This window comes from Oncorhynchus gorbuscha, linkage group LG16 (assembly GCF_021184085.1).
Source record: "Oncorhynchus gorbuscha isolate QuinsamMale2020 ecotype Even-year linkage group LG16, OgorEven_v1.0, whole genome shotgun sequence".
Lineage (NCBI taxonomy): Eukaryota > Metazoa > Chordata > Actinopteri > Salmoniformes > Salmonidae > Oncorhynchus > Oncorhynchus gorbuscha.
The window spans coordinates 9509967-9526955 of record NC_060188.1 but is presented as its reverse complement, the minus strand read 5'-3'; the positions used below and the strand labels follow the sequence as shown (position 1 = coordinate 9526955).

At 46.3% G+C, this 16989-nt stretch overlaps 2 protein-coding genes across 2 annotated transcripts; one reads left to right on the top strand and one right to left on the bottom strand.

Moving 5' to 3' along the window:
• Positions 1 to 10012: 10012 nt before the first annotated feature.
• Positions 10013 to 12917, bottom strand: LOC123998687 (mitochondrial import inner membrane translocase subunit Tim29-like). The gene is made up of 3 exons (XM_046303783.1): positions 12620 to 12917; positions 12121 to 12267; positions 10013 to 11615 (listed from the first exon to the last, which is right to left on the bottom strand). Exons 2-3 carry the CDS (start codon positions 12221 to 12223, stop codon positions 10822 to 10824), a joined length of 897 nt encoding a protein of 298 aa, XP_046159739.1. The 5' UTR covers positions 12224 to 12267; positions 12620 to 12917; the 3' UTR covers positions 10013 to 10821.
• LOC123998686 (protein YIPF1-like) lies at positions 12682 to 16355 on the top strand. The gene is made up of 9 exons (XM_046303782.1): positions 12682 to 12996; positions 13336 to 13401; positions 13553 to 13701; positions 13827 to 13907; positions 14059 to 14146; positions 14347 to 14463; positions 14672 to 14838; positions 15004 to 15186; positions 15519 to 16355. The coding sequence occupies exons 2-9, from the start codon at positions 13371 to 13373 to the stop codon at positions 15606 to 15608; spliced, it is 906 nt and encodes a 301-aa protein (XP_046159738.1). The 5' UTR covers positions 12682 to 12996; positions 13336 to 13370; the 3' UTR covers positions 15609 to 16355.
• Positions 16356 to 16989: the final 634 nt, after the last annotated feature.

Genomic DNA, 16989 nt, shown 5'->3' with positions numbered 1-16989 from the left:
CTCCCTCTGGTGTGTGCTTGCATCCCCTCTCTCCCTCTGGTGTGTGCTTGCATCCTCTCTCTCCCTCTGGTGTGTGCTTGCATCCTCTCTCTCCCTCTGGTGTGTGCTTGCATCCTCTCTCTCCCTCTGGTGTGTGCTTGCATCCTCTCTCTCCCTCTGGTGTGTGCTTGCATCCTCTCTCTCCCTCTGGTGTGTGCTTGCATCCCCTCTCTCCCTCTGGTGTGTGCTTGCATCCCCTCTCTCCCTCTGGTGTGTGCTTGCATCCCCTCTCTCCCTCTGGTGTGTGCTTGCATCCTCTCTCTCCCTCTCATGTGTGCTTGCATCCCCTCTCTCCCTCTCATGTGTGCTTGCTTCCCCTCTCTCCCTCTCATGTGTGCTTGCTTCCCCTCTCTCCCTCTCATGTGTGCTTGCATCCCCTCTCTCCCTCTGGTGTGTGCTTGCATCCTCTCTCTCCCTCTCATGTGTGCTTGCATCCCTCTCTCCCTCTCATGTGTGCTTGCATCCTCTCTCTCCCTCTCATGTGTGCTTGCATCCTCTCTCTCCCTCTGGTGTGTGCTTGCATCCTCTCTCTCCCTCTGGTGTGTGCTTGCATCCCCTCTCCCTCTGGTGTGTGCCCCTCTCTCCCTCTGGTGTGTGCTTGCATCCCTCTCTCCCTCTCATGTGTGCTTGCATGTGTGCTTGCATCCCTCTCTCCCTCTGGTGTGTGCTTGCATCCTCTCTCTCCCTCTGTGTGCTTGCATCCTCTCTCCCTCTCATGTGTGCTTGCATCCTCTCTCTCCCTCTGGTGTGTGCTTGCATGCCCCCTCTCTCCCTCTGGTGTGTGCTTGCATCCCCTCTCTCCCTCTGTGTGTGCATGCTTGCATCCTCTCTCTCCCTCTCATGTGTGCTTGCATCCTCTCTCTCCCTCTGGTGTGTGCTTGCATCCCTCTCTCCCTCTCTGCTTGCCTCTCTCCCTCTGGTGTGTGCTTGCATCCTCTCCCTCTCATGTGTGCTTGCATCCCCTCTCTCCCCTCTGGTGTGTGCTTGCATCCCCTCTCTCCCTCTGGTGTGTGCTTGCATCCCTCTCATGTGTGCTTGCATCCCTCTCTCCCTCTGTGTGTGCATCCTCTCTCTCCCTCTCATGTGTGCTTGCATCCCTCTCTCCCTCTGGTGTGTGCTTGCATCCCCTCTCTCCCTCTCATGTGTGCTTGCATCCCCTCATGTGTGCTTGCATCTCCTCCCTCTGGTGTGTGCTTGCATCCCTCTCTCCCTCTCATGTGTGCTTGCATCCTCTCTCTCTCCCTCTCATGTGTGCTTGCATCCCTCTCTCCCTCTCATGTGTGCTTGCATCCCTCTCTCCCTCTCATGTGTGCTTGCATCCTCTCTCTCCCTCTCATGTGTGCTTGCATCCCCTCTCTCCCTCTGGTGTGTGCTTGCATCCTCTCTCTCCCTCTCATGTGTGCTTGCATCCTCTCTCTCCCTCTGGTGTGTGCTTGCATACCCTCTCTCCCTCTCATGTGTGCTTGCATCCTCCTCTCCCCTCATGTGTGCTTGCATCCTCTCTCTCCCTCTCATGTGTGCTTGCATCCCCTCTCTCCCTCTCATGTGTGCTTGCATCCCCTCTCTCCCTCTCATGTGTGCTTGCATCCTCTCTCTCCCTCTCATGTGTGCTTGCATCCCCTCTCTCCCTCTCATGTGTGCTTGCATCCTCTCTCTCCCTCTCATGTGTGCTTGCATCCTCTCTCCCTCTGCTTGCATCCCTCTCTCCCTCTCATGTGTGCTTGCATCCTCTCTCTCCCTCTCATGTGTGCTTGCATCCTCTCTCTCCCTCATCCTCTCTCCCTCTGGTGTGTGCTTGCATCCTCTCTCTCCCTCTCATGTGTGCTTGCATCCCTCTCTCCCTCTCATGTGTGCTTGCATCCTCTCTCCCTCTCATGTGCTTGCATCCCCTCTCTCCCTCTGGTGTGTGCTTGCATCTCTCCCTCTCATGTGTGCTTGCATCCTCTCTCTCCCTCTCATGTGTGCTTGCATCCTCTCTCTCCCTCTCATGTGTGCTTGCATCCCCTCTCTCCCTCTGGTGTGTGCTTGCATCCTCTCTCTCCCTCTCATGTGTGCTTGCATCCTCTCTCTCCCTCTGGTGTGTGCTTGCATCCTCTCTCTCCCTCTCATGTGTGCTTGCATCCCCTCTCTCCCTCTCATGTGTGCTTGCATCCTCTCTCTCCCTCTCATGTGTGCTTGCATCCTCTCATGTGTGCTTGCATCTCTCTCCCTCTCATGTGTGCTTGCATCCTCTCTCTCCCTCTCATGTGTGCTTGTGTGTGCTTGCATCCCCTCTCTCCCTCATCTTGCATCCTCTCTCCCCCTCTCATGTGTGCTTGCATCCCTCTCTCCCTCTGGTGTGTGCATCCTCTCTCTCCCTCTCATGTGTGCTTGCATCCTCTCTCTCCCTCTGGTGTGTGCTTGCATCCCTCTCTCCCTCTCATGTGTGCTTGCATCCCCTCTCTCCCTCTCATGTGTGCTTGCATCCTCTCTCTCCCTCTCATGTGTGCTTGCATCCCCTCTCTCCCTCTGGTGTGTGCTTGCATCCTCTCTCTCCCTCTCATGTGTGCTTGCATCCCCTCTCTCCCTCTGCTTGCATCCTCTCTCTCCCTCTCATGTGTGCTTGCATCCTCTCTCCCTCTCATGTGTGCTTGCATCCTCTCTCTCCCTCTCATGTGTGCTTGCATCCCCTCTCTCCCTCTGGTGTGTGCTTGCATCCCTCTCTCCCTCCTCTCATCCCCTCTCTCCCTCTGGTGTGTGCTTGTGTGCTTGCATCCTCTCTCTCCCTCTGGTGTGTGCTTGCATCCTCTCTCTCCCTCTCATGTGTGCTTGCATCCTCTCTCTCCCTCTGGTGTGTGCTTGCATCCTCTCTCTCCCTCTGGTGTGTGCTTGCATCCTCTCTTTCCCACCTTCAAAAATGTTCACACTCCATTTATATTTATACACATGCCACCCTTAATCCCTGTCATTCCACTATCTTTATTCTTTCTTTTTCTTGCACACACACACACACACACACACACACACACACACACACACACACACACACACACACACACACACACACACACACACACACACACACACACACACACACACACACACACACACACACACACACACACACACAGTATTTATTAACCCCCTTTGAATAATACTATCATGTAAATGCTGCTCTATTCCAAGTCTTTTGTAACTCAAAGACTATAGACTCACAGGCATGTCATTATTTATTGGGAGACATTTGGAGCTATGATGTTTCCTTTTGTAGTCGAACTACTTTGATAAAGAAACTAAAACAAATCTAAATTTAGCCATGTGCCAAAAAATGGCAAGTGAAACAAAAAATACTGTTACTTGTGTTTTGCATCTTCCATAGAGTTTGGATGGATGCATTGGTTCACATTTTATGAATGTAATTTGCATGAAATAAAACTAACCAAATAAAAAATAAGCGTGCTGTTTGTGGGATAAACCTAAAAACCAAACAATTCCCCTGCTTTATTGATAAACCATTCCTCCAATATCATTGTTCCTCTACTCTTCCTCCTGCTCTCTACCCCTCTCTCCATCATCTGCTCTCCTTCCTTAGTTACATATTGATTAGTTAGTGTGTATGGGGCTGGTGCTGCTGTGCTCATTGAGGCCAACATGGTGGCCAGACAATCACCTAAAGAATTATGTGGAAAAGATATGGGACAACAATGCCAACATTCTCCGAAGACTATTCCTGTACTGATGAGTGGAACTGGATAAGAGCTTTTCCTTGTTCCAGTGTCTCTCAACCTTGGGACATGATATTGCTGTTCCTTCTTTGTGGACCACTTACATTGCAACAAACACTTGAGAGTTCACTAAATCTGTATAAGATAACAATCTGGCAAACCAAAAGAGCAGCAGAAGAACATCGCTTTAGTCTATGACATCATGGTCGTCCTCTCCCGATACATGTATAGAATATGAGGCGGAATATCCTTTACGTCTGGTCCTGTTCTAATCCAATTGACCTGCAACTTGGACTGAGGGGTTGGCGTAACATAGTAAATGAAAATCCGGGACACTGAAATAAGTATGATATGTTATGTTTGGTATTGTCACGGATCCCTCCGGAAATTTCATTACGCACACCTGTTGGGCTGTCGATTATTGTTACTATGTCCATTGGTGCGTGTGAGTACCTGTGCTGTGTGTTTTGGCCTTCATGCCATTGTGGATTGTGCAGATGATTACAGGTCTTGTCCAGTGTGTTAATTATTGTGCGTGTGTGTTATTTATTAGAGGTACTCCTCTCTCTTTTGTTTGGTTTCAACCCTGTGTTTTTGTTACGTGTTTGTTTGGTCGTCGTCCCCGTGCCTTTACACGGTATGCCATAATTTGTGGCTTAATAAAAAAACCTTATTACACGTTCCTGTGTCTGTCTCCCGAATCATTTATGCCAATGTGATAGGTATGGTATGTATTCATTTGTGAATGTCCATCATCCATTTTGTATGATATGTTACAACTGACAATTTGAATGATATGTTATGAATTAAAATTAATATGACAAACCCAAAATGGTTTTCCAGTAGATTATTATTGTTCAAAAATGTCCTTTTTGCCTTTATACAGATTACAACTTCTCATCTCCTACTAATTGAAAATGAAATTTTGTTTAAAGTATCGCCCTTTCTTAAAACCTTTTGAAGCCAGGGGTTCCCCTCAGGGAACGCCACCCCTTCACCCCCCAGCCTCACTTCACCCCCCCCCCCCCCCCGTTCAGCTGAAAGCCATACAATTTCAGTTTTATCCTCCAGATGGTAGAGGGGTTAACACAATTTTAAACTCAGCAACTTCTATGCTAGCTTTGAGGCAAGCAACATCGAGGCATGCATGAGAGCATCAGCTGTTCCAGGCGACTGTGTGATCACGATCACGTGAGTAAGACCTTTAAACAGGTCAACATACACAAGGCTGCGGGGCCAGACGGATTACCAGGACGTGTGCTCCGGGCATGTGCTGACCAACTGGCAGGTGTCTTCACTGACATTTTCAACATGTCCCTGATTAAATCTATAACACCAACATGTTTCAAGCAGACCACCATAGTCCCTGTGCCCAAGAACACTAAGGCAATCTACCTAAATGACTACAGACCCGTAGCGCTCACGTCCGTAGCCATGAAGTGCTTTGAAAGGTTGGTAATGGCTCACATCAACACCATTATCCCAGAAACCCTAGACCCACTCCAATTTGCATACCGCCCAAACAGATCCACAGATGATGCAATCTGTATTGCACTCCACACTGCCTTTTCCCACCTGGACAAAAGGAACACTTACGTGAGAATGCTATTCATTGAACCATAAGACTCCTGAACAGGTAATCAAATGGTTACCCGGACTATTTGCATTGTGTGTCCCCCCCACCCCTCTTTTTACGCTGCTGCTACTCTGTTTATCATATATGAATAGTCACTAACTATACACTCATGTACATACTACTTAAATTGGGCCGACCAACCAGTGCTCCGAGACAGTGGCTAACCGGGCTATCTACATTGTGTCCCACCTACCACCCGCCAAACCCCTCTTTTACGCTACTGCTACTCTCTGTTCATCATATATGCATAGTCACTTTAACCATATCTACATGTACATACTACTACAATCAGCCTGACTAACCGGTGTCTGTATGTAGCCTCGCTACTGTATATAGCCTCGCTACTGTATATAGCCTCGCTACTGTATATAGCCTCGCTACTGTATATAGCCTCGCTATTGTATATAGCCTCGCTACTGTATATAGCCTCGCTACTGTATATAGCCTCGCTATTGTATATAGCCTCACTACTGTATATAGCCTCACTACTGTATATAGCCTCGCTACTGTATATAGCATCGCTACTGTATATAGCCTCGCTACTGTATATAGCCTCGCTACTGTATATAGCCTCACTACTGTATATAGCCTCACTACTGTATATAGCCTCGCTATTGTATATAGCCTCACTACTGTATATGGCCTGTCTTTTTACTGTTGTTTTATTTCTTTACCTACCTATTGTTCACCTAATAGCTTTTTTGCACTATTGGTTAGAGCCTGTAAGTAAGCATTTCACTGTAAGGTACACCTGTTGTATTCAGCGTACTTGACAAATAAACTTTGATTTGATTTGAAGAAATGTCCTCTCACTGTCAACTGCGTTTATTTTCAGCAAACTTAACATGTGTAAATAATTTGTATGAACATAACAGATTCACCAACTGAGACATAAAACTGAACAGGTTCCACAGACATGTGACTAAAAGAAATAAACCAAACGTAACATATCATACTATTTTGAGTGTCCCAGATGTTCCTTTACTATGTAATGTCCAGTCTATGAGACCAGCCTGATTGACAAGCAGTGGTCATCTGCTGATAGACCACACAAACTGACAATGACAACACTGACCCCTCTGGTAGAGAGAATGACCAGCAGTCAATGGAGGAGAGAGGGATGGGGTTGGGAGTCACGGTCGAAAGACGGGGGGCAGGAGGGGAAGGATGAGAGGAGGGGAAAGGGGATTGAGAGACAGCTGGGTGGAAGGATGAGAGGAGTGGAAAGGGGATTGAGAGACAGCTGGGTGGAAGGATGAGAGGAGGGGAAAGGGGATTGAGAGACGGCTGGGATGGAAGGATGAGAGGGGTGGGAAAGGGGGGATTGAGAGACGGCTGGGTGGAAGGATGAGAGGAGGGGAAAGGGGATTGAGAGACGGCTGGGTGGAAGGATGAGAGGAGGGGAAAGGGGGGGATTGAGAGACGGCTGGGTGGAAGGATGAGAGGAGGGAAAGGGGATTGAGAGACGGCTGGGTGGGTGGAAGGATGAGAGGAGGGGAAAGGGGATTGAGAGACGGCTGGGTGGAAGGATGAGAGGAGGGGAAAGGGGATTGAGAGACGGCTGGGTGGAAGGATGAGAGGAGGGGAAAGGGGATTGAGAGACGGCTGGGTGGAAGGATGAGAGGAGGGGAAAGGGGATTGAGAGACGGCTGGGTGGGAAGGATGAGAGACGGCTGGGTGGAAGGATGAGAGGAGGGGAAAGGGGATTGAGAGACGGCTGGGTGGAAGGATGTGATATAATAGAGTGGTGATGGATGACAGGAATTCCACGCTGATTTAAACAGTTTTAATACATTTCATGTTCTTACCCATTTATGTCTTAAAGAAGATTGTAGACTGGTATATCACTAACGGGATTTACTTGACCATAGAAATAGAATCTCATTCTAGTTCTGTGGACTTGACACACATAAACAGAGTGTATGAGTACCTGCATCCATCCCAAAACAAGGCTGTTTGGTTTGAATAATTTGTATTATTCATGAGCATTAGGTTTGACAAGGGGTTTTGAACCATAAAATATTAATCCTTCAACTAAGGCAGTTCTGATCCAGAACACCTACCTCTCGTAGGTGACATTCGACTGTCCTCACCAGTGGTTTGTAAATGACAATTGTTTCACCTCTTGACCCCTTTGGGCTCCGGAGTGGCACAGCGGTCTAAGGCACTACATCTCAGTGCTAGAGGCGTCACTGCAGTCCCTGGTTTGAATCCAGGCTGGATCATATCCGGACATAACTGGGAGTCCCATAGGGCGGCGCACAAATGGAGCAGCGTCATCTGGTTTTGGCCGGGGTAGGCCGTCACGAGGCTACCCTGGGGCGGCAGGGTAGCCTCGTGGTTAGAGCATTGGACTAGTAACCGAAAGGTTGCAAGTTCAAATCCCCGAGCTGACAAGGTACAAAATCTGTCGTTCTGCCCCTGAACAGGCAGTTAACCCACTGTTCCTAGGCCGTCATTGAAAATAAGAATTTGTTCTTAACTGACTTGGCTAGTTAAATAAATACAAAATAAGGTCCGTTTCAGGTTAGTCTTTGGTTCCATCCTGGGGTTGGGTTACAAAAAATCTGGACCTCGGGGGTAGAGATCCAAAACGGGGCAAACTTCAGGGCAGGCCCTCGGTCACCTTTTGAAACTCGTACTCTGATAACTGCTGCCTTTTTAGTGTGTATGTTTGTCTGAGTATTTGCAAGTAGCCATCATCCAGATACAATAATGTTGCTGAGCTGCTCAGAGATATCATGCACATCTGGCATGCGCTGAGTGAGATGTAGGCTGCATATATGTCTAGACATGTTTGAGTACGTTTGAGTCTAGTTCTGTTTGAGCATGTTTGAGAGTCTAGTTCTGTTTGAGCATGTTTGAGAGTCTAGTTCTGTTTGAGCATGTTTGAGAGTCTAGTTCTGTTTGAGAGTCTAGTTCTGTTTGAGCATGTTTGAGAGTCTAGTTCTGTTTGAGAGTCTAGTTCTGTTTGAGAGTCTAGTTCTGTTTGAGAGTCTAGTTCTGTTTGAGAGTCTAGTTCATGTTTGACAGTCTAGTTCTGTTTGAGCATGTTTGACAGTCTAGTTCTGTTTGAGCATGTTTGACAGTCTAGTTCTGTTTGAGCATGTTTGACAGTCTAGTTCTGTTTGTTTGAGCATGTTTGACAGTCTAGTTCTGTTTGAGCATGTTTGACAGTCTAGTTCTGTTTGAGCATGTTTGACAGTCTAGTTCTGTTTGAGCATGTTTGACAGTCTAGTTCTGTTTGAGCATGTTTGACAGTCTAGTTCTGTTTGAGCATGTTTGACAGTCTAGTTCTGTTTGAGCATGTTTGACAGTCTAGTTCTGTTTGAGCATGTTTGACAGTCTAGTTCTGTTTGAGCATGTTTGACAGTCTAGTTCTGTTTGAGCATGTTTGACAGTCTAGTTCTGTTTGAGCATGTTTGACAGTCTAGTTCTGTTTGAGCATGTTTGACAGTCTAGTTCTGTTTGAGCATGTTTGACAGTCTAGTTCTGTTTGAGCATGTTTGACAGTCTAGTTCTGTTTGAGCATGTTTGAGAGTCTAGTTCTGTTTGAGCATGTTTGACAGTCTAGTTCTGTTTGAGCATGTTTGACAGTCTAGTTCTGTTTGAGCATGTTTGACAGTCTAGTTCTGTTTGAGCATGTTTGACAGTCTAGTTCTGTTTGAGCATGTTTGACAGTCTAGTTCTGTTTGAGCATGTTTGAGAGTCTAGTTCTGTTTGAGAGTCTAGTTCTGTTTGAGAGTCTAGTTCTGTTTGAGCATGTTTGAGAGTCTAGTTCTGTTTGAGCATGTTTGAGAGTCTAGTTCTGTTTGAGAATGTTTGAGAGTCTAGTTGTTTGTGTGAGACTATTAGTCCACCTTGACTCGTGTTGCAGACCTCAATAGCTCCCTGTCCGTGTGTGAATGGCCCCTGATCAGGATGAATGATCCTGTCCTAAAGATCAGACGGCGATCAGTAACTGGAGCCAAAGCAGGATCAGTGTCAAGACAACAGCAGGATCAATAACAGACATGAACAGAGAGAGAAGAGAGATGGAGTGAAAGAGAGAGATAGAAGGGTATGAGAGAGATAGAAGGGTATGAGAGAGATAGAAGGGTATGAGAGAGATGGAGTGAAAGAGAGAGCTAGAAGGGTATGAGAGAGATGGAGTGAAAGAGAGAGATAGAAGGGTATGAGAGAGATTCATCTGGAGAGGATTTTCCCACAAAATGAGTTAAGCTTCACAATGATAAGGGAGGTTGGTCAAAGGCAATACGATTAACGGAATAATTACTCTCAAACGTTAGGAAGAAAGGATGCCCATTCTATCTGCCTGAAGGGCAGCACAGCAATACACAGCTTCTATAATCCCAGGAAGAGGCGGCGGCAAAAATACTGATAGACTTACCTCAGGGAGACAAACACTCACTTCTTATGGAAGAAGTCACACACTGAGAATTAATGCTACTGTGATATTAGTCCTGAGGAGGAAAGTATTAAAAAACAGTCTGGACTGGAGGAATCAAAAATTGCTACATGTTCCACTTAAATGTAAAATCTTGGTATATTATTCCCTGGATAGTGCCTCTGCTTTGTCTAAGATCAAATCATGGGGAGGTATTCAGAGTAAATGATCATCACAAAACTCAAATTCTTACAATAGTACTTTAATTTGACAATAATTAATTAATCCAGACCATTTAGAGGAGGTTTATTGTATCGTTAAAGACGTGCTCCGGAACTTTGGCGACTTCTAAGTATTTTTTAAACCTACTGCTTTGGGCTGGATGTGTCAATGTGTAGTTCATACAGGCATAATCTATGAGCAGAATTACTGTTTCACCTCAATTAACCATGAAATCCCTAGTTTGAAAGCAACTGTTTTCCTGGAAGCTGTGCTTCGCCATTTTCCTACTGTTTCCCCCACATGGGCCAGCCCCTCACTAGTTCGAGCTAATGAGCTTCAGCCCCTCACTATTTTAGTGACAGCTAACAAGATGCACACAGCAGAACGAGAGCAATGACATGGTGCACATGTGACGTAGTACACCATTTCCGGGGACCACTTTTAGCTCGTGAGCGCTACTTTCAGAACTACTGGCTAAAACGAATTCAAAAGGGCCAGAGAATATCAAGTTTTGTAGTGGCTGTTTAGAGAATCTCTTTAACATGTTGCTGACCATGCCATGAATTATCATATTTCAGTATAGAGCACTATATACCAAATAAGTATCATTAATAAACTGTTAACAGTAATCTATTTAACATCATGTCATGTGTGGCTATAGTCCAGAGTGTTAATAGGCTTGGGCGCTATATAACATGTTAAACAGTGCAGAAGGTACTCTGATACACACATACCATCTTGTCAACGTCCAATAAGTATGTCCTTTCAGAGATTATTGTTCAGCCATCTCATTATGTGTGAGTCCATTAGGCCTTTGCTTGAGCTTGTGTCTGCTACTCCTGTGTCTCAGTCTCTGTCAGCATCAGCTCCTGTGGTTCTGGGTCAGGTAGCTCCTGTGGTTCTGGGTCAGCTATCTCCTGTGGTTGAGCTACAATGCCTGTCTTTATTTTTATTGTTTCTACAAGATCTAAACTATCCATCTTTATCTGTTCTACAATGCCCCCCTCCTCCCCTACGGCTGCCGATACCTTTTCCTTCTCCTCATTCTCCTCCGTCTTCAGAGGCATCCATGACTCTTTGTGCAGCCTCTCATTATTCTCCACCCCCTGGACACCAGGGGGCACTGTGGCGGCCATAGCAGGCGGCAGCTGCTTGAACTCTTCGTCGTTCACATCATAGTCCTTCATCTTATGGTCCAGGATCCACCAGCGACCTGCGAAACCAACGTCCAGTACCCGCGTGTGGAGCTCCCTCCAGGGGATAGAGAGGTTGGAGCACTGGGCCTCGTAAAGACTGGCGTCCGGGTTGTAATCGGCGAAGTAGGTGAGTGAGACCACTCCCAGGCTGAGGTGACGTAACCTTCCCTCGTTATGAAGCTTCGCCAGCTTCTGCACGTGCCCATCTGATGTTCCACTGCGTATCCACGGCGTCAGGAGCCCGAGCTGATTGGCTGTATCCAGGACGGTGGTCTCGAAGGAGGCGTCGTCGGGGTTTGTGTAGATGCAGGTGCCAGCTCCACCCAGAAGGCTCAGGTAGATGGAAGCTTTGATTGGCCTCTCCCACGCGCCCACCACAATCTCACGACACGCCTCCTTGTAGTCTCTGGACATGCCGCTAAACCACACACCTGATTGAGAGGGGAGAGAATTGTGAGAAAAAGACAGACAGCATTCACACGAGATAAGATAGATGGTTTACTAAAACAAAGGCAAAACAGACTGACACCATATCCCTAGACATGGTAGTGAGGCATGCACACAATTATAATGTTTTGTGTGCCAACACTGTATTGTATTGCATTGCATCTCCAAACTGACAGGGATTGTCTCAGAGGTCACAGCAATAACTTCAGTCACGTGCCTTCCTCCACCCTGTGATTGCAAGCAGGGGCAACTGTAAAGGATCAACAGCTAACAATGCCTTTACATAGACGTGTATGAAGTACATTTTCAAATCTAACTTGTGTAAAAGCCACAACGTGATACAGTTTGTTTGAAGGTAATGTCACATAATCTGATTACCTCATGAATGACTTTGGCAAGACCGTTAAGCAAGAAAGATCATGAGTTCGTTCAGGTTCGTTAAGGCGTGGTGGGCTAACACAGCAACCAAGAGATAGGTCGATTTCTTACCCAATTTGCTATTTTTCAACCTCTCCCATCGGGTGCCATTGGCGGGTGCTGCTCCTGCTACAGAGGTGGAGCACCATCTCCTGAGCACCCACGAGGCAGCCATGTTCGTCAGACAGAAGCCGATCGTTCCGGAAGTTCACATTCGGACTGGCTCGGATCGGAAAAACACAGCGGGTCGGGAAATACATTAATTTCCAATGTGAAAAAAATTGAATTTATTGAGACAAAATGGCATGTCAGTGAAAAGTTGTATTATTATTTTTCCCGTAAATAAACAAATATCCAATATCCAGTTCTGCTTAAAAAGAATGCCATTAAATCCCTGTAATATCATTATGGATGTCATGAGGTGAATGCACCAATTTGTAAGTCGCTCTGGATAAGAGCGTCTGCTAAAATGACTTAAATGTAAATGTATAAAGTAATAAATATAATGTAAGTACAAATGTTTTTATTTTTTACATTCGGATAACGCCCATATTACAAAGAAAACACTCACATTTGGCTCACCGCATTATCTTCCGTCTGTACCTGGTCACGTGAACATGATGATCCGTCTTGAGCCAACACAGGATCCGTTGTGTACATAAGGTGACGTGGAACAGGCGAACGATAATGTGAATTTAGTGCACCATAGTTGAAATTAACACCATTAGCTAGCTAGTTTATTCAGACATCCAACGCAGTACACATTTAAAAAAAATATTTAACTATGTGCTGCTGCTGTTAGGTGAGTTGATATTGAGATATAAAGCGAGAAAACAGTGCTAGCTCGACAGCTGTCAGGCTTAGCGAGGTGGTCGTGTCAGCACTGCTAACATAGCTGACTGGCTCGCATTGCGGATACAACACAACAGAACCTCCTGCGACAAACAGGTAAGTCTCGGATCACGACGGCCAACGTATAACTATAAATCTGAAGCTATCTAGCTAGAGTTACAGTAAACTATAGGCATGAACATGACACACAGACTGCTAGCCTGCCAAACAGATCAACACAATCTGTCATTTGTCAGATTAAAAAATTGCACCTGCATATTCGATGTCGCATGCCTACACATGTTGTTACGTATGCTTTAGAAGACAGCCAACAAAGAGAACATCTTGTCCATATGTAGCAAAAGCTAGCAGGCTACCCTATCTGGGAGAAGAACACAGACCGTTGCCATACGTCAGACTCAACAGTTAAGAGTACATTTTCTCATCTCCTTCCAGGTTTTGCATGTGGTGGTCATCTTTCCAGAGTTACCATGGCGAGTCCAGATGATCTGAAGTTCCAAGGTGAGGCTCATGGAGTGGCTCCCATCCTCCTCTCTGTTTATCCCCTTTCACCTCCTCTTCCCCTCTCTCCTTGTCTCTACATCTCTCACTGCCACTGTCCCGCGCCGCCTCTCATTCCCTCACTCTAACCTCCTGTCTTCCTCTCCTCTAGAGTTTGAGGAGGCCACTGACCTATTGTTAGCAGACCCTGGGGCCTCCACCCTCAGTATGTCTGGCTCCAGCAGTACGGCCCCGGCCGGTGCCACTGGGGACATCAAACTGGACATGTCCGATGATGAGGGACAGGAGGAGAGTTCAGAGGTCAGGATGATGAGTCCAATCACATCGCTACATTAATAATCTGAAATTTTGCCTTTAATGACGTTTGCACGAACAGCCAAAAACCAAGCAATATGTGGATAACTGATTGACATTCCTGTTTACAGCTCCTAAGAGGGGAGAAACAAACTAGCGGTTTCTGGACCTTTGAGTACTACCAGTCGTTCTTCAATGTGGATACAATGCAGGTACAATATGCTTGAAATAACAGTTTAATCTGCACTCCTGAGGCTGGCCTATATGTTGCTGTTTCACATCTCCCATATAGAAACTGAATGTAGTGGTGTTAGTTGCTGTACAATGTCAATTGGTTGACTGACTTCCTGTCATGGGATGCAGGTGCTGGACAGGGTCAAGGGATCGGTGATGCCTTTACCAGGGCGGAACTTCATCAAACACACCCTCCAGTCGAGTCCAGATTTGTATGGTAATGGGACACAAATCACCACTATAGCTTTGATAAAATTGTTCCTAGATAGTTAGATCTGAATTAGAATGGACCATAGAATGTTAACTTTTATTGCTGTAAAACTGGAAGACAGTTTGCCAAACTCTGCATATCTTAGGTTGTAATGTGAACCACCTCTACCCAGACTAACCTTACCTCCTGGTTCCCCGTATGTCCAGGTCCCTTCTGGATCTGCGTGACGCTGGTGTTCTCTCTGGCCATCAGTGGAAACCTGTCCACCTTCCTGAACTCTCTGGGGAGCCCCCATTACCACTACAGACCCCAGTTCCACAGAGGTATGGTACCTGGGGGTTACAGCGTGGCTCCTTATCAATGGTTTCATGTGAGATTTTCTATGTAAACATAAAGGGGATTGTTGACTTTTCTTTTTATGTTTCAGCACAGAGGCCTTTTTACATTTACATTTAAGTCATTTAGCAGACGCTCTTATCCAGTTATATTACATGCGATAGCAGTGTTGATTTATTTTTCTCACTCCCTCAGTGACGATAGCTGCAGTAGTGATCTTCCTGTATGCCTGGCTGGTGCCCCTGGGTGTATGGGTTTTCCTGACCTGGAGGCAGAGGGAGGAGAGGCAGCAGAGTGGTTACTCCTTCCTGGAGACAGTGTGTGTCTACGGCTACTCCCTCTTCATCTACATCCCCACCTCAGTGAGTCAGCTAGCAAAACATATTCATCCCCTAGCTAAATGTTTTGCAATGGAAAATTAAGTTCAGATGGTGAATATGACCCTTTCCTTTAGTATATTTCTATCTGATTGGGACCCAATCTGAACATTTTATTCACAAGTAACAAACCAATCACCTCCCCCTCAGGTGTTGTGGATCTTACCATTCGAATGGCTCCGATGGCTCCTCATCCTGGTCGCCATGGTGATCTCTGGGTCGGTCCTGGTGCTCACCTTCTGGCCTGTCGTTCGCGATGACACCAAGGTGACTGCTTTTGCCACGGTGGCAACAATCGTCGTTCTCCATGCACTGCTATCAATTGGCTGCAAGGTAAGAGCCCACTATAAAAGTGCTATGGGTAATAGTTACCTAGCCCCATCCTCCTAGGCCCTGTTCAAATATTTTGAAGAATGTCAGTGATCATGGTCTGACATGAATATAGAAAGTAGTCCTCATTTCACTTATCCCAAAAAATGTTTGAACCAGGCCCTAATCATAATCTAAACGTGAATGTCTCAGCTGTATGAGCCTCAGGGGAAATGTTTCATGTCTCATCTCCAACACCCTACTTCAGTCTATGGTTAGCTATAAACCTCATAGTTCTTCGTTAAGTTTCTAACCCTTTATACCTGTCTCCTCTGTCCCTCTATGCTATCTTTCAGATGTATTTCTTCCAGACAGCGACTCTCACACCAGTTCCTACACTCGCACCCAACCACACAGCAGCAATATTGACCAACAAGACCCACTGACCAAGAGGAACCAGAGGGAGGGAGATGTGTCAATGTTTGAGACCACTGGGGAATCTGAAAGGACTAGATAAAAGGTTGTTTTTGTTACCTACTCTGAGCATTGGAAAAGTAGCTAGCTGGCTAACCACCAAACGGATGATAGTTAATGGCGAAATTGCTAACTACATTGTTGTCGTGTGAGTCGAGAGGGAATGTTGGATGAAATCAGTTTGACACCTGTGTGGACGTTGTTTTTAGCTGTGGGTCACACATTATCCAGTCCTTTCAGATCAGAGAAGGGGACGTAGCTCCTGCATACTCCGATGCTCTAACCAATTATAAGGATCCACAGAGGACTGACAAGTGGTCAAAGGTACCCATAACGTTGTGGAGGTTCTACTCTATTACATTATGGACTTAACTGGATCAGCAGCCCATTAAAAGTACTGTGTAATTGACTACATATGTTATTAAAAAGAGAAGGGACAAGGATCTAGGTCTATGAGTAAACAAATTATGGGTTATGAGGATTGCATTGGGGGGAAATGTCTTGCTTATGCTGCAGAAATGATTCCGCTAGCCTCCCGGGTGGCGCAGTGGTTAAGGGCGCTGTACCATCAGACTCTTGGTTCGCGCCCAGACTCTGTCGTAACCGGCTGCGACCGGGAGGTCCGTGGGGCAACGCACAATTGGCCTAGCGTCGTCCGGGTTAGGGAGGGCTTGGCCGGTAGGCATGTCCTTGTCTCATCGCGCACCAGCGACTCCTGTGGCGGGCCGGGCACAGTGCACGCGAACCAAGGTTGCCAGGGGCACGGTGTTTCCTCCAACACATTGGTGTGGCTGGCTTCCGGGTTGGATGCGTGCTGTGTATCGGAGGACGCATGACTTTCAACCTTCGTTGAGGGAGAAAAAGGGGTAAAGAAAAAAATTATTCCGCACTTGTATATTGTAATAAATCAATATTTATCATGGAGAAGTTGGGTGCACTAAAAAACATGAAGCATATGATATCTGCTCTAACCAGCTCAGTTCTGTCATGTCAGTGCAGATTGAGACCAAGGAAAGGAGTTCTTTAAACTTAATCCTCAGCTGCAGTCTGATCTTGAGATGAGGGAAATGCTGTATGAATGTTAACTAATGTACTAATACAGGGGTGGCCAACCTTATCCATAAAGGTGCATGCTTTTGTTCCAGCCAAGCAAAAACACCTGATTCTACAATCAGATGAGTTGGATCAACAGGTATGTTACAGCTTGGCTGGAACCAAGGCCTACTACACCCACGCCAGCCATCTGCAGGTGAGGTTGTATACCTCTGAGATTGAAATGGGTTGTTCTATAACTCAACTCCTATGACCTGGAACGTGTAGTACTGTGCTGACTAATGTAATCCACAACTTTTT